The sequence below is a fragment of the Schistocerca cancellata genome, chromosome 5 (assembly GCF_023864275.1).
Source record: "Schistocerca cancellata isolate TAMUIC-IGC-003103 chromosome 5, iqSchCanc2.1, whole genome shotgun sequence".
Taxonomy (NCBI): Eukaryota; Metazoa; Arthropoda; class Insecta; order Orthoptera; family Acrididae; genus Schistocerca; species Schistocerca cancellata.
In genome coordinates, this window is record NC_064630.1 from 2,878,008 (window position 1) to 2,900,244 (window position 22,237).

The 22,237-nt window shown below is 39.4% G+C and overlaps 1 protein-coding gene across 1 annotated transcript in view; it reads left to right on the forward strand.

The window, feature by feature from the left end:
- The window catches only part of LOC126187706 (nuclear pore complex protein Nup205), a 277,609-nt gene that overhangs the window by 105,247 nt on the left and 150,125 nt on the right, over positions 1–22,237 (forward strand). Inside the window, exons 11-13 of the mRNA XM_049928949.1 lie at positions 6,554–6,738; positions 17,696–17,832; positions 17,988–18,226. Coding sequence (XP_049784906.1) covers positions 6,554–6,738; positions 17,696–17,832; positions 17,988–18,226 — 561 coding nt within the window. The remainder of the gene's footprint in view (positions 1–6,553; positions 6,739–17,695; positions 17,833–17,987; positions 18,227–22,237) is intronic.

Below are 22,237 nucleotides of genomic sequence, written 5' to 3' on the forward strand. Positions count from 1 at the left end.
AATAAAACTGTAGTGGCAAAGGAAATGTGCATTTTACGACAACAAAACACCGTGCACGCACAAGCGTCTACAGATAGCAAAAATATGTTAAAGGCTGTAGGGCGCAGACTGTAATTCTTCGTAACAATAAACTGCTTGCTATGAGCATGATGTCACAACTGTTCACATTAGGTTCGTTTGACCAGTTGCCAGCGGTCTGTTGCGCATGCGCATTTGACTCGCGTATAAGCAGTACCTTCTCTCGCTTCCCGCTTCTTGAAGTTTGGCTGTTAGCTGCATCGGTAGTAGCAGCAAGCAGCCAGATGCAAACGAGAAAAATTTTTCTCGCGCGCCCTAGCTGCCAGATTCACGCTTGCACAGAGTTGTCTGAGTTGTAGTGGGGAGGGGGTTAGTCTCCACGTGACCCGTGTTTACGTTAAGTGATTTCGCTGCTTCTCTTCGTGTACAGCTCCCACGTCAAATGAAAACAAAACTGATTTCTGTGGCCGGGAGCTATCAAGTGAATTAAAATGCATTCAAATAATTACAGAGGGCAAAAATATATTATTAATTTCAGTTTCTGATTTTCTTTTCTTTCCAAGTTAGTAGCAGTCAAGCATTAATCGCCTTGCAGAAGAATGAAGTTATTTTTGCAAGTTTGCTAAAGAAATTCCGCTGAGGCAATCATTTTATTTGAAACGAAGTGTTTCATTTAACAATTTTGGGTACTTCCAACTGTTCGGTGAAGTGCACGTTATCATCTTCTGCCATGTATGGCATTATGCCATAATAAAGAACCAAACATGAGATCGTAGAGTACTGGTACTCCAAGAAAATTTACATCCCAAAAACCACACTGAAAAGCTTAATATCAGATGGGACCTACTTCATTGTGAATCTGGAAAAAACCAATGTGCACTTCAAGCCGAATTATGCATTTTAGTATGATTCACGAAATTTTGATGCCTTTTGGAGTATCCTCTGATGCCCTGTTTCTTTTATGGTGTAGTGTAAGCTCTCTTAGTGCTTTATACACACGAACATGCGGGCTTTCTACACAGTTGCACGCGCACAATAATTCGTTTTTGGCGCTCTCTGGCAACTGGTAAATCGAACCTATAACTAACAGTATTGCGAACGGTGGTTAGAGAAGCGTTACTTTCAAAGTAAATTTCTTTTTACGCAAGATGAATTATGTTACGTGTGTGAAAGTGGGATGGATATCTAAATCACAGAGCGTTCGAAACTGAACAGTTTGAGGACCAGCCACTTCAAGAATTTCGAGCCGAGGCATTTATGTCACAATTTTAAATTTACTGGCACATTTGTGTGATGTATCTTAAAGTATATCACACCAAAAAAAGACCAATATTACACGTGAAAGCTTAGCTTTTCTTGTAGATATACGGTACTGTGTACATTAATGTAAACCGTTAACTTTTCCTCTTGTGTGTTCGCGCTATGTAACCAGTAATCTTGCTAGTGGCTGACTATAACACGTGCCCTATGCTCTGAATAGCTGCTGTCATCGGCTGGCGAGATCTCGTGGCTTGAGATATGACTCGCTTACAAAAGGACATCACAACCTCGGTTGCAACGCTCCGGAAACTAACAAGCTGTGTTTGGTGCAATTCGAATTTATACTTTCGTAATACGAAAATATGCAGCGTACATGTTGCTGCAAATCAAAGGTCTTTCCAAAACTTCTCTGCTCCGGCTTTTCTTTTTTTTTTCCGGGAAGTTCTACGCGATTATATAAAACGTTAACCATTCAAAGGATTGATAAGTTTTACAGTTCCGAGGGAACTTTTTCTGTGCTAAGTGACAGTAGGCCACCCGGGAAAAAGCATATTTTTTAAACGAGATGTCCGGGATAAATCCGGGAATAATCCGGGAATTTTTTTTCCTTGTCCCTGTATACACCCTGTCCTTGATTACCAAAGGCAATTAAAAAGTAATTATGAGATTTAGATAGTTGCAGTTTGCAGCCTCATGTAACTCAAAAAATTAATACACTTCTACTTGGTCTCTTTTCATAACCCATAACTTGTGTAGATGGTTGTCAGTCTCTACCTCTGTGTGCACAAACACCTCTGCAGTGATGCAGATTGTTCCGGCCACAGTTCTTATGCCAAGGTACATACAGATGAGGCATATACAGTGTGTTCCATGTAACCCCAGAGGAAGAATCTGGAGGGGATACGTCTGGAGATTGCAGTTGACACTTAGTTGATCCATCACATCCTGTCCATTGCTGTGGATATGTTCAGTCCAGGAAGTCATGAACATGTATACTCCAGTAATGTGATGCAGTCCTGGTGATTGATCACATTTGGCTGGAGAAGAAGCTGAGGGACAACAAATTGGTCAAGCATGTTCAGATAGTCAGCTTCTGTTAATGTTTGCCTGATTAAGAAAAATTGTCTCATCTGTGTTACCTTTCATCAGTGTACGCCACATATTCACCTTTACACTATTTCCGATAAGTTCCTGAAAACAGTGTGGGTTTTATGAACCTCAGATGCAAATGCTGTGCCTATTAACCTTCCCACGTATGTGGAAGGTTGCTTCATCGGAGGAAACAACATTTTGTATACAGTTGGCTTTGCCTAACCTGATTCACCACCTTAATAGCAAATACATGGCAAAGGTAAAAGTCGTCTTGGTTCAATTCTTGCACAATTTTAAATCTGAAAGGCTAAAAGTGAAGTCATTTATGCAACATCTTGTAAACCGGCGAATGAGAGATGTTTCACTCCTGTGATGCTCTGCAAACTGACTGTGATGGGCTTCTTTGGAAGGTCTCTCTGCTGTGCTCTGCCATTTTATCAGATGCACATTTTCTGCCAGAACATGACTATCTGCTTACACTCCCAGGGGCTGGGAACTTGTCATACCAAGCCTTAATTGTCTTAATGCCTAGTGGCTGCCTTTAAAATTCACGTTGGAAAAATCTTGTGGCAGCAAAGAGTGGTTTCTTTTCCATGTGACATACCATGCATTGGACTGTCTTGGGGAGTAGAAATTTCTGGTAATTATTTTATTTGAGTTATTTTATTTATTTTTATTCAGCCAGAGATCATCTAACAATGATATAGGACTTGTGGTAATACAACAAAACTAAGAAGCTCAGTATACACAGAATACAAGCTCTCAGGGGATAGGACAGGTGATTGATGGTGGCCTTAATGAAGCTACTATCCTGACATTTGCCTGAAGTGTTGTAGGAAAAACAAGAGAGAACCAAAATGAGAATGGATTTGCACAGTGAACTTCATCCTCCTGAATATGAGCTTAATGTATTTACAGCTTGTGACGAAGCAAGCTGGGATATTTTTACTTCCCCTCTTGTTTTGCCATCTGACCCCTTAAACATTTATTCTTCAATTTTAACTAGTTAACATTAACATACGTGAGTATTATATGCATTTCCATAAAAGAGAAAGGTTGGCCCCTCAGTTTTAAAGAAGATAACAGCAGGTCTATGTCATGCTTAGTTTTATGTATGTAATTGATTTTATAATTTATCTTTTGTTATAGGGTGAAATCAGTAATCGTTATGTAACTTAAATTCTATCTTTGATGTATAAACAAATATAAAATCTGTACTAGTTATAAGCATTTGGAGGAACACCTAATAGATTCTTAAAGTACTTATTTGGCTCTGTTCAAAAACATGTTAGCAAAGCCAGACCTTAATTAAGTCCAAAGTAATTAACAGTTTTGTCAAAAGTATTGTTTAAGTAACTATACTTGTTAATTTCATGATTTAAACAAATAATTCGGCCTAACTCTTGAAGTAGAAGAAACTGTTAAAAAGCCGTAATTTTTTGATGTATTGAGTTAGTTTAATAAGTTAAGTTTTAATTGTATTTTATGTAAATTTAACTTTAAGCAATAGGTAGTTTCAGTACCTATTATTGTGACGATATGTAAGTGCCCGATTTTCGGTCCCAAGGTAGTCAGTCCATGGCAAAGCTTCAGACGAGGAACGTGTGTTGGTTAGAACAACGACAATGCATCAACTTAACAGTGAACTAAGTGTTACACTAATAGGCCATGTGTTAAAACAATGACAGCATCTGTTCCGTACGTACCTGATTGTTCCGAAAAAATTGTGAATTTGTGGTTATGTTTTTACTGCTTGTTGATGTTCAACAGTAAACTGTTGTAGCTGTATGTGGATGTTCACCTGCAAACTATTAATGAGGCTTATGGAAAGTTAAACAATAATGCACTGGCCATATTAAATGTGTATATGGGTGGGGGGTTGTGAAAAATGAAAGGAAACATCTGTGAAACGCAACTGTGCACCTGTCGACTACATTATTTACTGTAGTCATTGTCCAAATTACAAATCCCATTCAGCCAGTGTAGCAACGCAGTACATTGACACTGAGGACGACAAATGAAGAAATAAAAGTAGGTGAACCGCTACAAGCTGAAGTACCTCATACAGTTGGTACCTGTTGTACATTGTTCTTAGATTCGCATACAACTAGGGGACCAATGGGAAACTTTCGCACTTTTATAGTTTTAAATAATGATAATATTTGGAATAAATGTCGTCGTTGAGATAAGGGTAGTTGTCAAAATGAAGAGAAAACATCTTGAAAAAATGAATTGAATGATGTGAAATTGTCCTCTTCTATTACTACCTGCTATCAGATTGCTGATTGCAGAACCCTTATGGAATCAGATCGGTATAAGCATATATCAGCAGCATAGTGCAGTATAGAAACATTTAGAGGAATTGTTTCTGTTAGCGTGTTGTCACGGTTTATCCTAAAAAAGGCCTCGTCGTCCTATCCGTGACAACAGGTATTTGACCATGTGTGGCTCCACACCCACCTTCTGTACTGTCACTTATTAACTCCGTCAACCTCCCTTTCCCAGAACTGTTTGCGACGACCGTACAGAGTGTAGCCCAGCTCCTAATAGTCCCCGCGGGCATCAGTTCAGTGTACACCTAGCCAGCAGTCGTCAGTGCTATTGCTATCTCCAGCTCTGCACGGACTCACTGGACATCGCTGCCAAGATGATGCCAATTGTGCCACCAGAGGAGCTCAACCGTGTTCACGTTGGTGCCATAAGTTAGGGAGTCTTACTTAGGTTACTACATATGTTGTATGCTTCGTCCCTACCCAAGGTGTTCCCTGCCCCACCCACTGTCACAACCTGATCGTCTTTTGTGAAGTACTCGCACAAAGGCCCTAAACCCTCAGTTGCCTCGATTTAGCTCAGCACTAAGATTGAGAATGCTTGTGACCTGATACCCCTTCCCTAACGTCTGTGAATTGAGGGTCTACACCTCTGCAATGACAGCAGCTGAGCAGAAGTATTCTCTTCTTCCTGACATTTATGCTCTTCCTATTCCTGCTAGTCGTGGGCAGAGTCTTCTACTCTTAACTTGAGGCTCCTCCCCATCAGCTCCCCCAGCTGGAATCTGTTGCCGATGGACGACACAAAACGGTCAGACTGCATGCTCCCCCTGCTAGCTCTCCTACCAGCTGCCAGTTCCCAACGATCCCCATTGCCCCTGCCTGCCCTCACCCTCAGTAGCTCTCTCCTAGCTTGATCCAGCTGTGCCTGAGGGACACAGATCTTACATTCCTGCTCCTTCATTAACCTATTCTGCTGCATGTTTTGCAATTTCAGGAGATAGCCTCAGTGACCTCCCCAGAACCCATCCATTATCCCCCCCCCCCCCCCCCAAAAAAAAAAAAAAAAAAAAAAAAGGTCGTTTACTACTGCTCCCACAATGCATCCCACTTCTTACTTTCTGCGACATCTCACACACTTTCCACTCATGGTCAAGTAAGGTACGCATATCAGTGGGGAGAAAACCTTAAATATATGAAAGTAAAAGAATATTATGTGATGAGTTATGTTTACTTCACTGTAAAAAATAAAGTAGTCTCTAGTAACGTACTGAGTTCGTTACTAGTGTGACTGCGGTAACATTTCTTACTGCTGCGCTAACTTCAGGCTCCTCTCCCCTCGACTCTGGCAGCTGGAAACAGTGAGTCCACACATACCACAAATCTGTAACAAAGCAAAAGGAATTATTTAGAAAAAAACTATACAAAACTTTTTGAGTTGCTTTACATCATGGCACGAACTGTACCTATCCATACCATCCTCCAAGATGGCAGTGCCTCACTGGGAAAGCCTGAAGACCGTATCTATCTGTGTCGCATAGTTTTTTTTTTTTAATTGTATTTGGAAATCAGGGAAGTTTGACGTGGACACACTGTAAGTCTTGATGTCCTGAGAGCTAACTGCTAAACGTAACTTACATTTATGAAGACCATGGGTGGTGGTTTAACTTTTTTTAAAAATTTTGTGTTTATTAAATTTCGTACATCACCTTAGTGTATATGTTCTTGATAAAAAATGGCTGATTTGTGATAGTTCTTTAGTTTATGTACTAACATGAATGCAAATGAGATGGAATAATGAAATTCTGTTCATATGGACACACAGTAATGCACATTACTGCAGTGTTTAACAGATATTGCATATTTATTTAATTTTTTAAAATTCACATTTTGTATAATGTTTTGATTTACAGATGTTGCTTTCAAAATTTGTGTACGAAGGTGGAACCGAGTTGTTGCCATCATTATTCGTTCCACACATGAAGATGCTCTGCAGTCTGGCATCGACACCAAAAGCAGCCCGCTATGCGTTCAGTTACTTGAAAAATAATTCTGCAAGCAATGTGTCATGGAATCACTTTTTCAAATCCCTTGAAAGGTTTGTACTTGCTGAATAATGGTGATGGATTTGCATGCACAGCTAGTAATCGTACTCATATCTGTAATAAGAAAACCCTGAAAATTAAAGCACCAGACAGGAATAAATCATCTCTAACACCCACATGTGACTTTTCCTACTTTCTTTTTTCCTTTTTGTGCCATTATTATAATATGTTTTCAGGTAACTTATTGTGATATTTATTTTGATAATAATACTGGATGGCATATAGGATGATTCAAAATAAACTTTTATCTGTAGAATTTACCTGAATATTTTAAAAGTTCTGCTCAGTTTGTGGCTTTCTTTTTTATACTGAAACTGGTTTAAAAATATTGACTGCCTCTGGCAGTTGAACAGATTTGTAAGCTTTATGGTGAAGAACATTTGTTGTGTCTTTAGTTCATTGCAGAGATGTGTTATTGCATAAATTTTCTTTAGCCAGGTACTTCTGGGAGTTTTGATTTCTTATTTTCCTGGCGTATGATGATTTTAAGGAGACCACACCCTGCCTATTTAACCCATGTTAATTAAAGCAAGTATTTGACGCATTTCTGAAAAAAAAGACTATTTGATGTAGGACCTTAATATTTTTACTGTATATTACATGATGCTAATAGTCAACTGTACTAAAATGTACTTTATCCATTTTATAGTTTTTAAAAAACGCTTTTTTAAATTTATTAACAAAAATATTAATTTTTTCTGCAGAAAATATTTTTTTGTGAACTTCCTAATGGGGGAATATTAATGAGCGTAGTACCAGAGGTGACTCTTTATGTTATGCAGAGTCTCTGAAAATTTCATTCATTTATCTATGATAGTTTCTGATATAATGAGGCATATGTACTGAAAACTTTAGTTTGCAGGAAATTGACTTTAAAGAAAAAACTTTGAAAATTTGTTACTTACAGTTAATTAAAACTGTCTTGCTGCATATAATGGCCATTCTTTGGCGTCTAGCAGGTCTTCCAGCTTCTTTTTCATCTTTGTGGATGTTTGCCTTGCTTTCTTGGCCATATTAGATGCATACCTGTCTGCATCGGGCTATCCTCATTTTATCACAGTGTTGCAGTCCAGTGCTCATTTTTTCGCCAGGATTAATTCCCAGCTTTTTCAGCACCCAACACTTTCCAATATTACCACAATTGAATGTAATAACAGCATCATGAACTCCTAGTTTCATTGTATGCATGCCTACAAATACAGTCTTAGGAAGGCGGTTCCAAATTATGCTGTTGAAACATTCATTTGGGTTCTGTGTCTGCCCATGCAGACATTTCCTTAGGAGGTCAGGATGAGCCAAGTCTCTGAAATAGGTTTAATTGCTGTAATAACAGCAGCAGGAAGAGAGTGCTGGTGAGAATAAGATTCTCCAGTTGCCTGAGCCCTATTGTATTTGCACCACAAATTTTCTCCTGATAGACACAATCCATGACAAGGCTTATCATCAGTAGAGGACTTCTGGAAGAATATGGCCCAAACATCCCTCTTCATTGCCTCCAGATTTTCTTTATTTCTCGTAATTGCCTGCCCATAGTATACCTGCAAGTTTTCTACTTCAGTTTTAGTTAATCGACCCTGTCCGGTCAACAATTTTCCATCTTCTAATTTTTTTTCCTCTCATATCAACAGTTAGTTTTCTCAGCCTTGTTCCCAAACATTTTTGAACATGGCCTAGACATTCGATTTTGCTAATAATGGCATCTCTATATGGCTTAGAGTTCACCACATTGTTGTATGCCTTACTGTCACCATCACGCAAATATTTGGTGTACCGTATGCCTCTTGTTTCTATGGAGTGATGAAATATTTGTTGTACTCCATGAACTTCCATACTGCCACTTCTTCCTCTAAAATTAGCCACACAGTTGTGTTCTTTATGTTCATTGACTTTACGACATTTGCAATATTTAGGCATTATCTCCACATCTAACACTTTACTGGTGTCCACACTCGTGGCAGTCACCACTCCATTCAGAGAAGTATGTCCTCTTTTCTGCCAACTTCCATCAAGTGCAACTGCAATAGCCGAACATCCATCATTTTCTTCCACTGCTTCTCTAGCAGCCAGTTTCATGATTTCCTCACTGACCTCACATACAGCTTTCTCTAATATTGCAGTCAGTTTTTCAAATTTATTTGGTGGTTGATGTAAGTTCATCACTGAACAAAATGTTCTCCCTGCAACCATACCCTTGCCAATGGACTGTAAGGCATAAACTAATCTAGTATTGATTTCATAAGGGCCACTCGCATCTGTTTTTTAAGAACTCATTAAAGAAATCACAGCAGAGCATTTAGTGCAAATTAAGTCCGAGGCAATCACTAGGCCTTTTCTCCCACTGGCACTCACAAATTTTCACACTGTGTGACTTACCACAGTGTCTACTTGAACAAATTTAGAAATTACATCTGATAATATTCCCAAATTTATAATAATGTTACTGCACCCCTTGTCACTTACAGTAAATTGGTTGTAACTCTCTTGAAATGGTGAGAGCTTCTTTGATGATGCACTTGTTGAAGAATTACAATTAGAAACATCATTGCCAAGCAACATAACCTCTTGTACAGAAAGCTTTCTAAACTTGTTCCCTCTAAATTGTCGTTTGTTGAAAATGCCTTTACGTTTCATCATCTTCAATAAACACAACAAAACACACGTAAACAAGCAGCGCAAACGTAAGTATAACAACTACTCAGAATCACACTTGAACAATACTAACCACGTGTTTGAAAGCGTGTTGTTTACAAACAGCAGAAATAAAAGAATACTGACAGTTGCATTCCAAGGATAGCCAACACACTCGGGAGTAAGAAAAAACTCTAACGTGCAATGTAGGGGATATAAAGATCTAAAATATATGCAGAAAAGTGGGTGACAGAAAAGTGGGTGTGGCACATAAACACACGTCGTATGAAAAAGCTCTTTAAATACTCAGGAAAAAGGTCCCCCCCCCCCCTTTTCTTCAGAAAAATCCTTTTTAGAGTACTTGAATAAAAGCTTAATCTATTGAAATATGATGAAAACCTAAAATAGATTTTTTTATCTGAACCATTGTGTGGTCCCCTTAAGGCTGTTCTTGGGTAGTCAGCTTGGTGATGGTGCTCAGATGTTACTAGATTTCATGTCTCACTAGTTGCAATCCTCGGGCAGTCCTGATGACCTCCAGTTGCATTCCGCTGTGTATTGCCCATACATTCGCTGCCGACACTGTTGAAGCGGTGAGGGGACATGTTGGGTCACGAGCCACAGCTCCAAGTCTCAGTATTGTTGCTGCAGGGATGCTACAGGAGCAGAGGAGATACAACCACTCCATGTGGTCTTAGCTCTTCACCTCACATGACATAAGTGGATCTTCCCACAAACACTTTAACTGCGTTTTGAGCATCTCAGGGCTTGGGCTCAGGACTGACTTAGTCGGAAACTATATATATATTCATTTTGTAGCTGGCACTCTAGAGAGAATTTTAAGACAGAATTGTAAAGTGTGTTAGTCTGTTGGAGCTGGGTAGTGCAACTATAATTCTGATATGTCCTTTTGAGTTCTACTACTCTACAACTTCTGACTTTGTTACTTGTTTTTTATCTATGTGATGCTTAAACTAAGTGCATCTATCCTGTACCATCCAGATAGTCTGGCTTACATGCATTTTCCTACACTGGTTTGGGATGTGGTAGACTCCTGGTTTCATGAATCCTGGGCTGTCATTTACAGACCTCAACAAGGGTTTCGTGTACGTCGGGGTGGTGGATGAATTACAGCATGACGTCCTATTTTGTGGGTATTCCTCCAATTTCCAAAGCTAGTTGGCACTAAGAAGTATAGCACCCTTTCCCAAATTTTAACTCTATAGCTGGTATTAGAAAAACGGGTTGGAGGTAAAATGTGCCTTGCATAATATGGTGGGGTATAGTAAACCAATGAACTTCCTTAATTATCTTCTGATACACTGATTGCAGATCATTACTTTGACTGTTGGATGAAATAGGAGGAAAGTTTCAATATCCATCAGCGGAAATACTGTGAAGCATTAACAGGCAGATGTTCAGATTTTGTGTTGACTGTTTAAGAGGCAGGAAAAGAAGATAAAAAACTCAGTAAGCGACTTTCTCAGTCTCTGTGATAAAAGTGTACATTTACACAGCTTGTATGAGCATCATGTCAATTTGACATGTCGCAATACATTATCTCCTACAAAAGTTCACCCAATTGTTTGCAGACCTTCCTGTGTATACAAGTCACATATACATTTTGTGTATAACTTTTTCGCAATACACTTGACAAGTCACAGAACTTTCACATGCTCGATACCATTATTCCTTAGTGCCATGCCACTGTATTTGTTTACGAATGCCAGTTTGTTTTTGAGTGTTCTTTGGAGTCTGTTGTATTCATTGGGTTATCTTTCTTTGTCCAAAAGGGCAAGCGCACCAACACATAAAAATGTTAAGTCTTTTACATTGTTATGGGAATCCGTCACGAGTTACAAACAGCTCTGCACCACCAACCACACAAATACAAATTGCCAGCTGTAAATGCATGATCGTACATGAACTGTGCTCATACAAGTTGTGATACACGTCCTGGATGTGTGTGTACATGTCGCACATACTTGCAGCAATACAAATCCCAGATGTAAACATACCTTTAGAGAAAGTACTATGAGAGAACCTGAAACCCGTCCAGCTCGAATAATTTAAAAGGTTTTTGGAGTGGATCAAGATGTTCAATAATAAGAAACTTTGATGAGGGAAAAGAGATTATGAAACAGTGACAGCTACAGCAACGGGTACAAGTGAAAATATTATTTTGAGATATCGAGACAGTGATTATTCAGAAACCAATAAAAAAGTGAATGAAGTAGTACCCCTATTAGGAGAAGAATGCATTATTCAGAAATAATCAGTCACCACATATCTGAAGTAGTCATGTTTCTTTATCACAATGGGAAAAGTATATCTTATGAAGTGGTAGTGTTGGTAAAAGTTTACTCAAGGTCATGATGGACACTTTTCTTCTGTCACATATCCCACTGAATGAAAATAAGCTTAGTGATATACGTTTCCAACAGTAACAGTAAAATAAATGACTAGATAATTATATCCCTGTGGTTACTAACTAATCACGTTTACTGGTTGTAGCTAGTTAATGCATTAATTAAGTAAGGCCTTATTCTACCCAAAGGTTGGCTATAACACTGCAGTGCTTCACCAGGCATGACGCTATTGGAGGATGCGGATCCTTGCGTTTCCGTGATGTTTGAACTAATTTATCCAGTTATTTAAAGGGCAATATTATGAGAAGAATAGTTGCTACTGACCATAACTAGAAGAGATGCTGAGACACAGATAGGCCTATCTGCATGTTCTAGTAGCAAGAGTTGTGGGCTGAAAAGCAGAAGTGTTTAGTCATCGACAGGCACACACAGAAAGATAGGAAACTTGCTAGTTTTGGACACACACACACTTGGAAATGTCCATACAGGGTGCCAGCTGGATGCACAATGCAGCATTTTAGCAGGTGGACTTGCTTGTGGTTGGCCACCTGCGAAAGCAGCTGTGTCGTACACAAACCCTGCTGCAGACACTGCAAAGCTTTTTATGTTGGTACGATTACCGACCATATGTCCACCAGGATGAATGGCCACCACCAGTGGCTTCCTCACAACGTGAGCCATCGGGATCCTTCCCTCCATCTCGAGCTTCTCTGAACTGTGCGGGTCTGAGTTATCCTCGCTACACTTCCTTCGTTACTGTGATTGCCCTGGCTTCGACCTCCGGTAACCCACTGTCCCCACGCCCTTCCTCCAAAGTTTCTCCTTCCACTGTACTGTCACCCCTTCCGAGTTCACGTCCCCACGTCACCTTCGACGTGCATTGCTCCCCATTGGCCCAGACAACCGTTCGTCACATGCCTAGTCTGTGCACCTCCCTCCCCTTAATCCTGCACTCGTAGCCTTCAGACCGGCTGCCACCCTCTGAGCCCTCAGACACCCACACACCAAACCCTTCTCCCTGCTTCCCAACTCTCTCTCTCTCTCTCTCTCTCTCTCTCTCTTTCTGTCTCTACCCACCCCACCTGACACAACCTGCACCACAACATAGTTCACCTCCCAAAATGCAGCATTGTGCGCCCAGAGGGTGTCGTGTAAAGAGTGTGTGTGTGTGTGTGTGTGTGTGCGCGTGTGTGTGTGCGCTTGTAGACATCTCACACTGTTTCTTTTTCGTGAGTGGTTTTCTTTAATCCAAAAGTATTTAGCTACAGGGAAAACTACAGCTCATTGCGAACTTTGGGACATTCTGCATCTTGGTGTTTTGCACATTAGCAGATTATTACCAGAGTTGAAGGAATTGATAAGGGTGAGGAAAAAAAATTCTCAGACTGATCAAGGATTGTACCTTTGGGCTTTTGTATTTGCAGCTTGAACTTTACCCACTTAGCCATAGAGGCTAAGTTCAGTTACATATTTAAATGATAAACATTGAAAAAGAAAGATTGGCACTTAGTGTTCTGCAAGTGGTAAGGTCATTAGAGGCAGAACAACTGTTAGTTGACTCTCATAGACTCTGATAACTGTGGTGATGAGAGCAACTGAAGATTAGACACTGGATTCAGAGAGACCGCTTTCATCTAGGTTAACTTCATCAAGACACTGGGTACTGTTGACTTCTTTTTAAACATAAGAAAGTTACATTTTTTAATCATTGCTATGAACTGTTCAGATAGTTACCTTTAAAAGAGAGAAAAGTGATTTAGTTTGAAAATGAGGAGTCATCTTGAAAGAATGCAGTTTATGTGCTCAGATTGAGCTTAGTGCTTAGGATTCTGTTTTTCAAAGATGTCATGAATGAATGATTACATATAAGCAGTATCAAGTTAGGTGCAAAACCTAATTCTCAGCCTGTAGGTAGGAAGGAAGATCAGGATTTAACAGCCCAAAATCCAGTCAAAGCTCTGACTATACTTATGAATGGTGGTGGAGTTGAGTTGAGTTTTATTGGCCCTGGTAATCGTATAGTACACAGATAGTACATTCTGATGTAGAATAAGTCAATGTATAACAAAATATAATATTACATTTGCATTAATTTAATTATTTCTACATTAAATGATCACTGAGTTACAATATACATAGCAAATATTGGTAAAGAGTAGATATTTTAAAGCAGAAAGAGCATGTTTTGTACTGGCAGATTAATGTTTGTATTACAGCAACATTTACATGGTAAATCATTAAAGTACTAGTAACTTTTATGTGATACGTCACTAAGGCAGAGAGACAAATCATTTGTGAGCTTCCTGAAGGATCTCGTGGAGGCTATAGAAGCAGTGAGGAGTCAAATATGCCTTAGCAGTTGACTTGAAATTTGCCAGGTCATTTATTGATTTAATTTGTATGGGAAGGTTATAATAAATAACTTTCCCATAATACAGGGTTCCTTTTTTTATTCAGGGTGGTGATGGTGGGCGCTAAATGAAAATTTCCTTTTTTCCCGGTGTTATAGGAGTGGATATTTTCATTTTTCTGGAAGAGAGTGGGGTTTTCCATTGAATATTTTTTCACAAACACGGTCATCTCATACACATATATACATGGAAGTGGGAGGATTTATAGCTTTTCAAAGAGCGGTCTACAGGTTTTGTTTAATTTTACACCTTCCATTATTCTTATAATTCTTTTCTGTAGCCTAAAGAGCTATTGGCTAAGCGAAGAGTTACCCCAGAAAATAATTCCATATTTCAGTTGAGTATATATAGGCATAATACAGTTTTCAGAGAATTTTTGTTGCAGCATCCCTCCAATGATTACATTAAGTAGTATGTAGTGCTTAATTTCTTACAGTCTTTTTCAATATGCAGCCCCCATTTAAGATTATCTTGGAGCCATACTCCCAAGAACGTAATGTTGTCTACATTCTGAAGGTCTTTGTCAGATATCTGAATCTGAACAGTTTGCTCACCTTCTTTTCACATTATAGAAATTTAGTGTCACTTTCTTACTTGCATTTATTACCAATTTGTTGTGACTGAACCAGTTTTCAATATTGTTCAGTGTCTCTGTTGTAGGCTTCTGAAGCATTTCCATTTCTTTCCCACTCACTTGCACACTTGTATCTTCAGCAAACTGGATGATGATCTCGCAGAATTTGTTTATGTCGTTCACGTATAACAGAAATAGAAGAGGTCCCAGAACTGAACCTTGTGGCACGCCATATTTAATGGTTCCATAGTTTGAATAGTGTTGAGTGAGTTTGATGAAATTTTGATGTTGCACTTCAAGCACTTGTTTCCGACCGCTTAGGTATGACTTTATCCAGTTGTTAGATGTTCCTTCTAATCCCCATGTTGTCAATCTTAGGCAGTAGTTTTGTGTGATCTATAATATCAAAAGCCTTAGAGAGATCTAGACATATTCCAATGACATTTTCGTCATTATCTAGTTTCTGAAGTACATCACTTAATAGTTCAAAAATTGCTGTATCATTTGATTGGCCTTTCCTGAAACCATGTTGTGCTCTGGGTTGTATTTTGTGCTCTTCCAGAAAATCTATTACTCTTTGAAAACTTTTTCTATGATTTTTGAAAATACAGATAGTATAGCAATGGGCCTGTAGTTATTCACTTCATCCTTTTCACCTTTTTTGAATAGTGGTTTGAGCTTGGCTGTTTTTAGGCATGATGGGAAAATTCCGGTTTGAAAGGAACTATTATAAAGGTGAACTAATGGTTCAATAATGAGTTCTCCACATTTTTTAATAAGTCTGTCTGGGATGTCATCTATTCCAGTGGAATGATTCACTTTTAAAGTTCTGATAACTGACAGGACTTCTTTCTGGGTTGTTGAAAAGAGAAACAGTGAAGTAGGATTTATGTTGGTATTTACAGATGATACTGGGCAGTTTGTTATGCAAGGTTTGATTTCAGCTATTAATTGCTCACTTATATTGCTAAAATAAGTATTGAACACATTTGCTTTTTTTTAGGATCATTAATTTCTTTGCCGTTACAATTCCATTTGATATTGGAATTTTGAGGAGGAACATTGTCGGTTTGCTGTTTCACTATATTCCATACGGCTTTCATTTTGTTATTGGAGTTATTTTAATAGCAGGCATTTGCCATTACTTTAGCTTCTTTGATAACTTTTTAAAGTATCATTTTATAATTCTTGAAATTGCGAGGAATTCATTGGATACTATGGAAGACTTGGACATTTCATATAATCTTCGTTTTTCAGCACATGACTTTTTTATACCTGTTGTCAACCAGCAATTTTTTCTGTTAAGCCTACTACACTTGATTTTTCGATTTTTAGCTGGAAATGACATGTTAAAATAATGTGTAAATCTATCCATAAATGTGTTGAACTTCTCGTCTGTGTTTTCGTATCTGTACATTTCAGTCAGTTTCCTTCTTTAGTAAATTCCTAAAGTATTCAATGTTTTGATAGCTGAAGGTTCTTCCTATTTTCATTGTTTCTGTTTGTTTACTTAAGTTCAGCATTGAAGATATTTCAAGAAGCTGTGCAAGTGGTCACTGAAACCTGTGTTGAAGTTTCTAGCTGCATATTGATGGCTTTCCTTATTTATCAGTATCATATCAATAGTGGTGATGGGTACACTTGTAACGCTGGTAGGGTACTTTATAATTGAGAGCAGGTTGTATGTTACACAAATAGCCGTAAGATCATTTCTATCTTTTGAAACTTTGTTAAAGTCAGGGAACAAAATAGTTTCAGCGTACAGGAAATCTGTCATTGATAATTAAAAGAAAGCAGTTACACTACTTGCAAAAATAATTATTTGTACAGTCAAATTAATGATATGAATATAATAGAAGGAAACATTCCACATGGGAAAAAATATATCTAAAAACATTGTCTGCTTGTGTCTGTATATGTGTGGATGGATATGTGTGTGTGTGCAAGTGTATACCCGTCCTTTTTTCCCCCTAAGGTAAGCCTTTCCGCTCCCGGGATTGGAATGACTCCTTACCCTCTCCCCTAAAACCCAAATCCTTTAGTCTTTCCCTCTCCTTCCCTCTTTCCTGATGAGGCAACCGTTGGTTGCGAAAGCTAGAATTTTGTGTGTATGTTTGTGTTTATTTGTGTGTCTTATCGACGTGCCAGTGCTTTCATTTGGTAAGTCACATCATCTTTGTTTTTAGATATATTTGTACAGTCAGTTTTTCTGCCAAATATCTCGTTGTGTGAAGTAGTTGAACATTGCAAAAAATGCTGAGAACAACTCGAACCAACCCATGGATGCTTGTCAGATTGATCTCTACACTTTAATTGGATCTAACCTTCGTTGTTGTTGTTGTTGTGGTCTTCAGTCCTGAGACTGGTTTGATGCAGCTCTCCATGCTACTCTATCCTGTGCAAGCTTCTTCATCTCCCAGTATCTACTGCAACCTACATCCTTCTGAATCTGCTTAGTGTATTCATCTCTTGGTCTCCCTCTACGATTTTTACCCTCCACACTGCCCTCCAATGCTAAATTTGTGATCCCTTGATGCCTCAAAACATGTCCTACCAACCGATCTAACCTTCAGCTGATTATAATACTGTTTGTAAACATATTTTAATTGAGGCTGTCCTGTCAAACTTGAGAGCTAGCCTCAGACTTATAAACGTAATAGATGTGCAAAAATAAATAGTTATTCACATTATTAAGCCACAGCTCCATAGTGTAATGACTGTAATACATTTCTTTTTACTTTCTCAGTCCTCCTCCTACTTGAATGTAGTTTGCCTTGGTCTTGCTACCCTAAATCGTAAGGATCTGAGACACACACACACACACACACACACACACACACACACACACACACACACACACCAACTAACTACCTACTCCTTTTCCCCTATCTCAAAAAGTGTTTTGTAGATTTTGATATTAATATAGTATGGGTCATTATGTTTATTGTTGGTGTTGTTGTTGTTCTAGATATTATAGCAACTTAAGACAAGAGTTGCCACCTACAACTGACACTGTCTATCAGTCACGTAGCTACCCTCGTGGAATTTCTCCTCAGGAAATACACGGTCTGCAAGCTGTGCTGGATATTGTTAGAACAGTAGCTGGTAAGAAAACAATCACGTTTATGTTTAATAGGTGTTGTGTGATATTTACTTATTTAAAACTAATCTTCAAAATAGTATGCTCAAGAATTTGGTTTAATGCCAAAAATGGCAGTAAGAACTAATAATAATCAATTTGTATTGGTTCGTTATTTCAGAAAATGACAGTGTTTCTCGAGTAGCACTGTGTGAGAACACACAGTGGCAACCGTTGAGCATTTTACTTGGTTTGGTTACTTGCTCTGTACCAATACCTTTGAAAGCAGATTTGCTTCGAACGTTGGCAGCACTAGCTCGTTCACCAGATACTGCTATTACTTTGTGGTTTAACTTTGAAACATCACAGATTCTGTCCACAATTCCAAGTGCAAGCAGTTATCAGCCACGAGGGGTCCAAGTAAGTACTACTACCATACCTTGTGTTGTTTTATTCTGCAAGAAAGGGCATGACAAGTAATTAAAATCTGTAGCTGAAGCTGGAGCACAGTTTGATATTAAGAAACCAGGTATTATATCTTGAGGTCTTTTTGGAATTAGATGTTATGTTGTGAGAATGTGGATACTTAAGTAAAGGCAGAAGTAAATGAACACGGGACTCCAGGCCTTATTGTTATGTACTACTTCATACAGAACAGTAAGGAGAAATGGGCTACGGAGTGGTGCAGCTGCTGTTGTAGGGAAGCTGAACAGGAGCAGAAATAATTAGTGAACACGTAAATACAGTAAATAGAAGTTTTACTTAAGTGTAGGTTTCTCCAAGTGTTTCAAAGAAACTTTACAAAAGAACAAACAGAAGGTTGAAATATTACAAGAAACAACTAATGAGCATCATGCAATGTGAGGCTCCTGCAACTAATGCACGAACAAATTTTCAAAAGGCTGACTGGAAGGCTGTGACTGAGGCTGGGGTTGTAGCTGCTGCCGGCCAGCTTACATCGCAGCGGCAGATTCACTCTTAGTCGGGGCCACTGAAGCCGTGGCTCAGCAGACACAAATCATTGGATCCCCGGGGTCCCCGCGTGACTGCTATCAGCGTCTGTCGGAAATGTGCGTTTCTTCTGCCAACCGTGAGACGCTGGTGAGAGTGGTATCGCTCTGTGGTACCACACTTACAGTTATTATTTAGTAGGTAACACAACCAAGTAGGATTTGTTTCGATCGGGTGAAGGAAGGACAAATTGTGGGTTCATTTTGATATTTTCTAAAGCACCGTCTATGGCTACTGCATGCCATGGCTCTGTAAATTTGAAAAATACCAAAATATGAGTTATACGCCATCTTAAGGAGATCGATGATGAAACTGTGTGTGTGTGTGTGTAGGGGCGGGTGGAATGTGCACATTTTATTTTATTTATTTTTTTGGTGGAAAGTTAATTTGTAAAGTAGAGGAAGAGGCTCATGAGTAACATTCCCAACTTGCTTTGTGTTTTTTTTCCTTCCCATTCCTTTGAGATATGAATGCAGATATAAATGTACTAAAGCACTTGTACGTACAACAAATATTTATGATGGTGATTGTGAATAATGGTCTGAATAGAAAGCTGCAAGTATCTCCTCCATGTATTTAATTACTCGGGATAAAATTATTAATAACAGTTACCTGATTTCTGAAGGATTGTGATTTTTAATAATATTTGGAGGATTGTACTTTCTGTGGGAAAACAAGTCACAGCTTCCATTCCCAATGTTATCAGCTAACTAGTTGTGGCTGTATTATTGAATACACTATGTTTATTTGCAGTAATTTTTGGTAAATTGCAGTACATTTTTCGTGTGGGTTACGATCTGAAATAGATAAATTGTATTTACCACTACTTGTTTCATTCTACAGCACAAATCCTAAACTAAGGCACTGAACTGAGTGTTCATTGTTATGAATATAGTTTTTTCATGTTGCTTCATTTCACTGATTATAAAAATCAGTGGTCACTGGAATTTGGCAGCTTATTTTCAGTTTCATTGTTACAGTCAGTGGACCCATTTGCTGCCACAATTTTACGAATTAACAACTGGTAAATACTTTCGGGTTTTTGCTGTTCCCCACAAGACTCATTGAGCTGGAGCGTTGCTCGCTTCTGGTCCCACTGCACAGCCAATGCCAGTTCTCACCTCTGGGTGTGACATCATGCAGTGGTTGTGGAAAGGCTGAGCAGAGCAAGGAGCATGCCTGTTGTTTCAGGTGGCTATGCAGGTGGCATGTCTGTGTAATATAGTAACCATGGTGTTTTAATAAATGTGTTCCGTATGAGTCAAACTTTCCACAGCTTATCATGACGTATATTCAACAGATACCACTTATTATTTGAAATTGGGACATAAAATCATATTTTGTGAGCACTTAATTGTTGTTTTGCCCTTGTTAGTTAAATAGTGGAGACCTTGGAGGAGATGCTAAACCAGTGGGTTGCTTGGTTTTTTTAATAAAAAAGCAGTAAAACTGATTGATGCATTATAATTGCTTGGGCTTCTGTGGCCAATGTCAGTTGAAAGTTTTCTGAGTATTGGACTGTATCATAATGTAAAAAAAAACTATACTGGACAAACCAGCATTTTGGCCATAGTTGGCCTTCTGGGTCTGCTGGTGTGCTTTACCTGCGTGGAGGCACATATATTTTGTCATTGCTGCTCACGGAGCATGAAGTTGTGTCACAGTTTTAAAAAGGTCATTGTTACGATTGATCACTCGAGGCAGAAAGAGCGGTAACCCAATTTTAATAGGTTGCTACGGTGGAGGGATTGGGGAAACGCTACTGTCTATTGTTTCTTGCATTTGCTATGATTGGTGCTCGTTGGTGAATGAGGTGTGGGCTGCAGTTTTCCTCCTGCTGGATGCAGACTGTGCGGCGGCAGTTACCCACCATTAGCACTCACGTCACGCGTTGTTGGCGTGGCGTGTTCGGCTCTGAGGACTGAGGGCTGGCAGCCAGGATGAGGCAAGCCTGTATCCGTCCTCTCTGTTCAGGTCTTTTTTTTCTGTGGCTTCTCTGATATTGTGTTTTGTCAGAGCCAGCTACTTGATCACTACAGGAGTTTTGTTAAATTTGATTTCCTTGCTGCAGTCTTGCCAGTGTTCAGCCAGTGCACACTTACTTTGCTGCCACAGATGAATGCAGCACTCGTGTCCTCTGAGGCGCATTGCTATCGGCCTGCTGGTCTCACCGGTGTATACTTCTCCACATTGACATTCCACCTTGTACACACACCTTCAGTGTGTGAAGCATCTGTCTTGTTTTTCATGGAGCCTAGCATGTCCTGGGTCATATGGCTGCTGTGGTAGACAGGCTGAACCCAGCAGAGGAGTTACCAACCTGGTCAGTGAGATTTTTTCACATAAGGAAACAAGATAGGTAAGAAATTGACGAACTTCAGCCAGCGCTGCATGTACCTTATGTGAAAAATTCCACTGATCGAATTGGAAAACTCCTCTGCCTGGTTGAACTCCAGCCTGTCTACCACAGCAACCGCAAGATACGGGAAGTGCTATGTGCCACGAAGAACGAGATAGGTGCTTTACTCACTGCTGGTGTGTTCAAGGTGGAATGTCAGTGAGCAGAAGTATACATTGGTGAGACCGGCAGGCCAATAGCAAAGCACAAATGAGAACTCTAGCACTATGTTGGCCAAACACTGGCAAGACTGCGGCAAGGAAATCAAATTTAGCGAAAGTTGCGTACTGGCCAAGCAGCCGACTTTAATGAAACACAAAATCAGAGAAGGTGTAGAAATAATAAAGCACCCTAACAATGTTAACAGATAGGAGGGATACAGGTTTGCTCCATCCTGGCTGCCAGCCCTCAGAGTTCAACAGGCCGCACCGTCAACACGTGATAGAAGCCCATCCGGCGAATGTCTGCTGCTGCGCAGCATGCTCCCGTCAAGAGGAAAACTGCAGCCCACACCTCATTTTCCGACAAGCTGGAACTGTAGCAAACGATGTAAGAAGAAACAGACAACAGCAGATCCTAACTCCCTCCACTATAACAACCTAATGTAATAAATTTACCACTCCTTCAGCTTCCAGTGACCAATCACAAAACGATTTTTAAATTTTTTTTTTTTTTAAATTGTGACATAACCTCATGTACAGTGAGCAGCAGTGACGAAATATGAGTGATTCCACACAGCTTAAGTTCACCAGTAGACCCAGAAGGAGGCCACTGTAACAATGGCGAAAATGTTGGTTTGTCCAGTATAAACTTTTACATTATGGTGCAGTATGATACTCGGAGACTTGCAGTGCTGATAACCTTAACCTAATGGGTACAGCTATACAGCAGGCAACTGTCACCTTTTTTGGGCATGACAAGGTGGACAGTACTTACTGAAGGCACAGTCTTTGGAAAGCTCTAGCAGAGAGTCTTTTGCGAGCTCCTATTTTCTTTGTATTGCCCTTCCCCTTTAGAGATTA